The following is a 7,808-nucleotide window of genomic DNA, read 5'->3' as shown; positions in this document are numbered from 1 at the left end:
ATGGAGGCCGAGAACCAGCAAGCGTCCCACCAGGGTCAAGACGACAACGAGAAGAGTGGCCCAGATATCCAAAGAAGCGGCACGAAGCAAGATCAAGACCACACCAAACAGATGACTGACAGCGCGGAAGCGATCTCGGATCAGGCATTCCTCGTCACATTCAGCCAAGACGACCGTGAAAATCCCCTCAATTGGCCCAACAAGTTGAAATGGGGAGTTACAGCGGCCGTGTCTGGCACAGGCTTTGTCCGCATTATGGTTTCGACGGTATGGCTACGTGCTACTTTCCCCACGAGGTGTTCTCCTACTAAGATTTGTCTGCAGATGATGGCACCTGCAATCAACACAATCGCAGCTGAGTTGAATATGTCTACCACTGAGTCTACCATGGCACTGTCGGTCTATCTTTTGGCGACCGCATTTGGCCCGCTCTTTATCGGCCCCTTGTCAGAAGTCTACGGCAGAAAATCCATCTTCCACATCACCACTGTCTGGTTCCTGGTCTGGAACCTCACTTGTGGCTTTGCCAACTCGAAGGGCCTGCTCATTGCCGCACGCCTCCTGGCCGGCTTCGGGGCCAGTGCAGTATATAGTCTGGGATACGGCGTGCTTGGCGACGTGTGGTCGCCGGAGCAGAGAGGACGCTCCCTGAGCCTATACCTGCTCATACCACTGACCGGCTCCGCTGTTGGTCCCATCATTAGTGGGTTCGTTGTCGAATACTCTATTTGGCGATGGATGTTCTGGGCGACTACCATGCTTCAAGTCATCCTGGAGCTGTCCTCACTGTTCCTGTTCTACGAGAGCTACGCGCCAGTCATCCTCCGCCAGCGAGCCGAGGAACGGCGAAAAGAGACTAGTGACCCTCGCTATTATGCCGAGATCGAGATGCACGAATCCAGCCGTTCTACCGCCTGGAAGCTGAGCCGCAGCCTATCGCGCCCCCTCCGCCTCCTAGCATTCCATCCAATCATCCAGATTCAAGCTATATTGGAGGGGATCAATTATGGGCTGCTATATTTCGCATTGGCCAGCTTCTCTGCCCTCCACGTCTCCGCCTACGGCGAATCCATCTCCATCTCCGGCCTGCACTATATTGCCATCTGCGCCGGTACTATCTCCGGTTCCCAGCTCTGCGGGCCGCTCATGGATTACGTTTACAAGAGGTTGACGACTCGCACCGGTGACGCCCGCGTGCCCGAGCTCCGCATCCCGCTTCTGCTGCCTGGGGTCTTGTTCACACCCATCGGATTTCTGCTCTACGGATGGGCGGCGCAGTACCATCTCTTCTGGCTCGTCGTCGACGTTGGTGCGGCCCTGCTGTCCCTCGGCATGCAGATCTTCGACACCACGCTGCACGCGTACGTCATGGATGCATATCCCGAGCATGTCAGCTCGGCGTCGGCCGCGACCCAGGTGCTGAGGAGCCTGCTGGCGTTTGCGTTCCCGTTGTTCTCGGACAGGCTGTACGCGACACTGGGGTACGGGTGGGGGAACAGTCTGCTAGCGTTCTTATCCATTGGCATCGCGTTGCCGGCGACAGGCATACTCTGGCGCTTCGGTGCGAAATTGAGAGCCAGGCAGCAGTCGAGCTATTAAGTGGTCTTTGGCATGATTCAAACACGGGGTTCATGTTCATGGTGGTTGTATTAGAGCATATACAGGAAAATCGTGGTATTCACCCCCCATGCGCTTTTCTAGGCCTGTTAACATTGTCAAGGTGAGAAAAGACAGGGTAGATGTAGGTGGTGAGAGTGGCCAGATTGCATTTGTAAATGCATGGTAAAACTGATCGAATGAAAGATGTTATGGAGGGAGGGGGTAGGTCTAGTAACCCCGGACCAAAGTATACACCGTCATCGAACAGAATCTCGGTTGTCCTTTAAGGAAATTTGATTTGTGCGAGTAGTGAAACAAGCACTTCACTCAGTTGGCGTTATTGCAAATAGAAAAGCGTGGGTCCAGGTACTGTGCCTCTTACGTACTTTATCGGTCCAATATATTTGCATGATTCTACGAGTCTAGCACTTTGGCCTGGTCGAATCCTTAATCCATCGACCATTAAGTACGAGCCCGGGGAAGATGATGCATGTTACAGTGACCAATTCGGCAGGAGCTCTGACGAGCAAAATATGCTCACAATTCTCTAGCCGATCCGGGGCAATCACTATCGCAAGACAGAAGTTGACCTCGAACTGACCCTCCGTTACCTGCTCGTTCCAACAAATACCTAGCCCATGAACGGTAAATAGGATCGAGAAATTCTTTCAACGATGGTTCGAAAATCTCTATAGGGAGCGCATATGCTGTAGCGCAACAAACAATCGGTCCTGCAAGATCGTGGATATTCTTGGTTGCAACTGCGCAGCTGCCAAAAGTTCAGCTCCATCTCCCTTCATGCAGTGTGAGATATGGGCTTCGAGATTTTTGCCTCCGTGCCTGCCACGATTTAATCCCTGTGAAACTTGGAATTAAATGCGGAGATCTGCCACTAAGCGCTACTGTTCCTTTCTCGAACTTGGCTCAATCTTATGTTATTTTGTTTTCGCATATTCTGTAACAAAAACACCAAATCATGCTCAATCCCGTCGTCTCATCCTATACAATACACAGACTGTTTAGCTAAGCTTTGCCAAGCTTTGAAGCATCTTCGTCTTATAAACGTGGGCTGCTTGCCTAGCTGCTTGGCTTTGGGGTAATTCTAGCGGGTTCTGGGGCTGGCTTTAATATCCGCCGGCCTACCACACCCTTCAAGCTTTCATTCTTACAAACAGCTGGGTGCCGTTTTTGAATAATTAATCGGGAACTCGGCACCGTCACAAATCATGAAGAGTAAGAAGCTGGCTAAAGAGAACCTTGCCATCGTCCAGTCTCCGAATCCTGCGCTCCTACAAATCATGTTTCCTACCTGCATCCCTGTAGAACCGCACATGTCTAGTAATGTTAGATTTCTTTTTAACTCTGAACGGACAATTTGCACAGCAAGCCCACATGATGACATAACATTTATAGAGTAACAAAACCATCTACACATTTGCACCTTCTAGCGGTATTGCATATGTGCTCATCTAGCCTATGTATACATGGTGAAGTAGGTACCTGCTGAGGCCATCTCCAGTCTGTTGTTCTGATTGGGAGGCGCTGCTGTGGTGGACTGTCAGTCGGTTCCCGCAGGCGATCCCTAGGGTGTGCTAGTGATGGAGAGAATTGAAGGATCTATGAGGTGCCGCGAGCCGTTTCTTCATTTGACAACCTCCCGCTGGTAATGCAGACGACCAAAGAGTATATGCTGCGCCGTACACAATACATTATGCCTACGTCCAGTGGGTCGCCTGATAACAGCTATGCAGTAGTGCCTACTGGGATTATTTACTTTCCACTAGGACCTGATATGATCTGATATATGATCTGATACTACTCTACCAATTAAAACATCGCTCCTTGATGGGACGAGCACAATATCCGAAGAATACCAGAAATGAAGAGTAGAAGATTCGAATATAAAAGGGGAGGTTGTCTCCCTTTACCAACTGATATTACGAAGATTCACAAGCATCATCACATCTCTTCAGTCTACACCATCCAACCGCACTTCAGCCCAAAACCCTTTCCAAGTCAAGTACCAACTTGTCTCATTTCCAAAAATGAAGGTATGAAACCGATTTCCCCCACTCCATCTTTTCCGGAAGCCTGTCTTTGCTCATCGGCGAACTTTAGTTCTACGCCGCTATCCTCCTTGGCATATTTGCCATCGCCAGCGCTGCCCCAACTCCCACTGAGTCCCCTGAATTCTGTGTTGGTGGAGGATACAAGCGCCAAGCATGCGGACCTAACCTTGACGCCATTGAGTCTGAGGCCAAGGCATAAGTTTAGGGGCTCACGGAGCCTAGCACTGGGTTTATAGAGTATCTATCACCCTATCAGCTTCTCCATATGCGAAGCGAAGAGCTAGCAAGTAGTAGTCGGGGAAGGTCATGAGGGTTGGGCAATGTTCAGTTGGGGGGAATGATGGTCCACATGAGGGCAATGTAAATTCAGATCGACGTATTCAGACATTTCGATACTAGTATTGTCGCTTAATGAAGTCAAATATCTGAGCTACTGAAGAAAGTGATGCAATATTCTGAAATTTACTTGAGTTCTCGTTGTAGTTAGTAAAGTCACGGTTTCCTTCTACTAAAATTGTTACCGTACCATCTTCTGCTGGATATTGTCGCGAAACTGGCTCGTAAAGTGGAGCATAAGTATCAAACGCTCTGCACGGTATATACACAACACATCTAAACTAAACCTTATCAAAAAGTTGCACCATATGTCACGGTAGCTGGACTAACTTGACAGCTGGAGTCTCTTCCAGCTAGCCGGGCAATCTTTTCATATTCAGAGTTAGTGCAGTTGACCTCAGCTCTTAAGTCATGCAACTGGCAACACTAAACCGAGGGTGAACTGACCAGGTACAAGAACGCAATTATAGATTATATAAGCTACACAGAACTGAGTTCTACATGTCAAACATGTGCTCAACATATGTTAAGCATATATAAATTTATGCATGTCGTAAAACCCAAATATCACGTAAATCTCATGTTAGATACGTTTATATACATCATACATAAAGCAAATAATAATATGTAAAACTCGTATAGTATATTTATTCAACATGTGCTAAGCATATGTTGAATGTGACTTCGCGGAGCCTGTTTTCAGTACCTGTTGAGCTTTCGCCAAGACATTAGCTTTGTACCTGGTCAGTGAGCCGTCCATTGAACCCGTATTAGTGGCGGGCGCAGCCGATTGCCTTCCATCCGTGACACTATATCGCTTTTTAAACATTGTTTGAAGGCTTATGTATGTGTATATATATTACTTACCGCAGTGACATATATAAGTGCTGTATTCAAAGCTCGTACTTGTGGGTCTCATGTATGTAATTAAAGCGGATTTCTATAACCCATTGACCGTAATCTTCCGCCAGCCACGACTATAGCATCATGGCGGGGTTAACAATTCTAAGTCTAAGCATTCATTAATAATCTGTTTATACAATTGTAGAAAGGACGTGTTCCAATCATCCCTTGCATAACTATGGCGTCGCACTGCAGCCTCGGTATTAGTATGCGGGGAAGCCAAGGGTCATAGTGAGGGGAGAAACACTGCACTTCATTCTCTCCGAAACCTTACAATCCTTTCCTACTCAGATTCACTCCAAACAGTAGAGTAGAAAGCTGTACAAACATGCCCATCTTCAGGAGCCCGCATAAGGACATTGACCTTCCCACCGATATCACAATATTCGAGTGGCTCTTTGGGGAGAAGTCCAAGTTCTCGCCCCTCAACAAGTTCCCCGAGGAGGACCTGGCAGGCTATCTAGATGCATCTACTGGAGATCGGGTATCGTGGAAGGAAGTGAGGTCAGCGGCCACATACATATCGACCGCGCTTCACAAGAAGTATGGGTTCCAGACAGGGGATACACTGTCGCTGTTCAGCAGGAACTCTATATGGTACCCCGTGACGTTGTTTGCGGCCGTCAGGATCGGTACGTTAAACCGGGCATTCCCCAGAGGGATATCTAGCTAACGGTCAAATAAATCCAGGTGGCGTCGTCTCTGGTGCTTCCCCGGCGTATAACGTGGAGGAGATGACCTACGCCCTGAAGACGGCGAACGCCAAGTTTCTGGCAACCCACCCGTCTTCGATGGCCGTGGCGGCCCGGGCGGCAGAGAATGCCGGAATCCCCCAGTCTCATGTGTTCCTGCTGGAGGGGTCGCTCGAGGGCTACACGACCGTCCAGGACCTGATCAAAGTCGGCAAAAGCTATGGCGACGCCGGCCAAGTTGCTCCTTTCGAGCTTCCGAAGGGCAAGAAGAACAAGGACATCTGCGCCTTTCTGAGCTTCTCATCGGGGACTACAGGTCTTCCGAAAGCTGTGGGTTGTCTGCTCTTTTCTTGTCGTATCAGAAATGACGCTAACAAGCACTACAGGTGATGATATCACACCAGAACGTGATAGCTCAATCCCTGCAGGTCGAGCAGCTGACACCGGAAGACCACAGGCAAGTCCTCGGGGCCCTGCCTCTGTTCCACATCACAGGGCTGGTGCACAGCCTCCACTTCCCCGTCTTCCTCAACGCGGAGGTGATCATGCTGCCGGAGTTCTCCATGCAGGCGATGCTCGAGACCATCGTCAAGTACCAGATCCGGGAGCTGCTGCTCGTGCCGCCGCTGCTGATCCGCCTGGTGCGCGACCCGATCGTGGACAGGTACGACCTCCGCTGCGTGCGGCGCTTCTCCAGCGGCGCCGCGCCCGTGTCGGAGGAGATCCTGCAGCTCCTGCAGCAGAGGTTCCCCTGGACGGGGTTCAAGCAGGGCTACGGGATGACGGAGTCGTGCTCGTGCATTACGGCCCACCCTCCCGACGCGTACGACTACAAGTTCGCGCACAAGGTCGGCAAGGTCGTCGCGAGCACCGAGGTCAGGATCATCAAGGAGGACGGGTCGGAGGCCGGGGTCGGGGAGCCCGGAGAGATACTGGCCAGGGGTCCACAGATCGTCATGGGGTACCTGAACAACGACAAGGCGACCCGGGACACGTTCGAGGCCGGAGGTTGGCTCCGCACGGGCGACCAGGGCGTCATGGACGGAGACGGCTTCATCACGATTACTGATCGGCTCAAGGAGATGATCAAGGTCAAGGGTATAGCCGTGGCGCCTGCGGAGCTCGAAGACCTGCTTCTAGGACATGACAAGATTGAGGATTGCGCGGTGCTGAGCATTCCCGACGACAGAGCAGGAGAGCGGCCCAAGGCGTTCGTCGTTGTAAAGAAGGGGTATTGTGCCGATGAGGCGATCGGGCTAGACATTATCAAGTATGTGGAGGAGCGAAAGGTCAGACATAAGTGGATCAAGGAGGTCGAGTTTATCGATGATATTCCCAAGAGCGCAAGTGGTAAGATCTTGAGAAGGGTTCTAAGAGATGCTGCGAAACAGGGTGCCAGTAGGATCGTTGTAAATGCTGCACCTAGAGAAAGAGCGAAACTGTAGCAGACCACTTGTCATTGGATCTTGATCATGGTGTAAATATTACTGATAAATATTTTCCATGGTTATGGTAGAGCACTAACTAGGAGAGGGAATGGTTCTGAGCCTTGGCACGGAGGGTACGTTTGTAGACATAAGAACGTAAAGCCTCCACTATACTGCAGTGACTGCTATAGTTTCCTTTGATCATTCTCGTTCTTTGCTATCAAGTCGTGTTTGAAACTTGTCTATACTTGCCTTCGGCATGAGCTTAAACCGTACCTAAGCGAACAATTTTGACTTATCATATTGGTGTACTTGCAGAGTGTATAACGGGACAAGGCGGCAACGACTTGACCACAGCAAGGCACGTTCAGACTCAAAACGGCGGCACGCGAAAAAAGTATATACAATCCGAAGAGAAAGAAAGTATCTAGGAGCCTAGGCCCCATGCAAATGAAAGAATCCACGCTGTATGTACAATTCAAGCCAGCTCCTTTTTCGTATCTATGCGATGCAGTCCAGTGTGTCTCTAGGGTCTAGCAACGTCTAGCAATCCCTTCCCAACATGTTCTAGTCCTCTAGTGTTCGGTCCGAGTCGGCTACTAGAGTTTACAAGCACTGGTAGTAGTAGTCGTTGAGTCTGGAAGGCTTGCAGTCAGTATGTGCTTCCCGAATATGAGAATGTCCAGATGACTCACTTCGTGCAGGTGCTGCCGCTAACACATGTGGTAGCACCAGTCCAGGTGAGGCCACCACATTGTCCGTACTTGGCTACACCTGCTGAG

At 50.2% G+C, this 7,808-nt stretch overlaps 2 protein-coding genes across 2 annotated transcripts; both read left to right on the top strand.

Annotated features, from left to right (window-relative positions):
* Window positions 1-1,826, top strand: BKA67DRAFT_681366 (MFS multidrug transporter-like protein; the record flags this gene model as incomplete). The annotated part of the gene is made up of 2 exons (XM_046108918.1): window positions 1-267; window positions 325-1,826. The coding sequence occupies 2 exons, from the start codon at window positions 1-3 to the stop codon at window positions 1,597-1,599; spliced, it is 1,542 nt and encodes a 513-aa protein (XP_045954840.1). The 3' UTR covers window positions 1,600-1,826.
* A 3,210-nt stretch (window positions 1,827-5,036) lies between these two features.
* On the top strand, window positions 5,037-7,227 carry BKA67DRAFT_574528 (uncharacterized protein). Its single transcript, XM_046103423.1, has 3 exons — window positions 5,037-5,539; window positions 5,598-5,929; window positions 5,986-7,227. Exons 1-3 carry the CDS (start codon window positions 5,236-5,238, stop codon window positions 7,042-7,044), a joined length of 1,695 nt encoding a protein of 564 aa, XP_045954839.1. The 5' UTR covers window positions 5,037-5,235; the 3' UTR covers window positions 7,045-7,227.
* The last annotated feature ends 581 nt before the right edge of the window (window positions 7,228-7,808 follow it).

Source organism: Truncatella angustata (assembly GCF_020726525.1).
Source record: "Truncatella angustata strain MPI-SDFR-AT-0073 chromosome Unknown BKA67scaffold_7, whole genome shotgun sequence".
NCBI classification, from domain to species: domain Eukaryota; kingdom Fungi; phylum Ascomycota; class Sordariomycetes; order Amphisphaeriales; family Sporocadaceae; genus Truncatella; species Truncatella angustata.
This window is presented reverse-complemented; position numbering and strand designations above follow the sequence as displayed.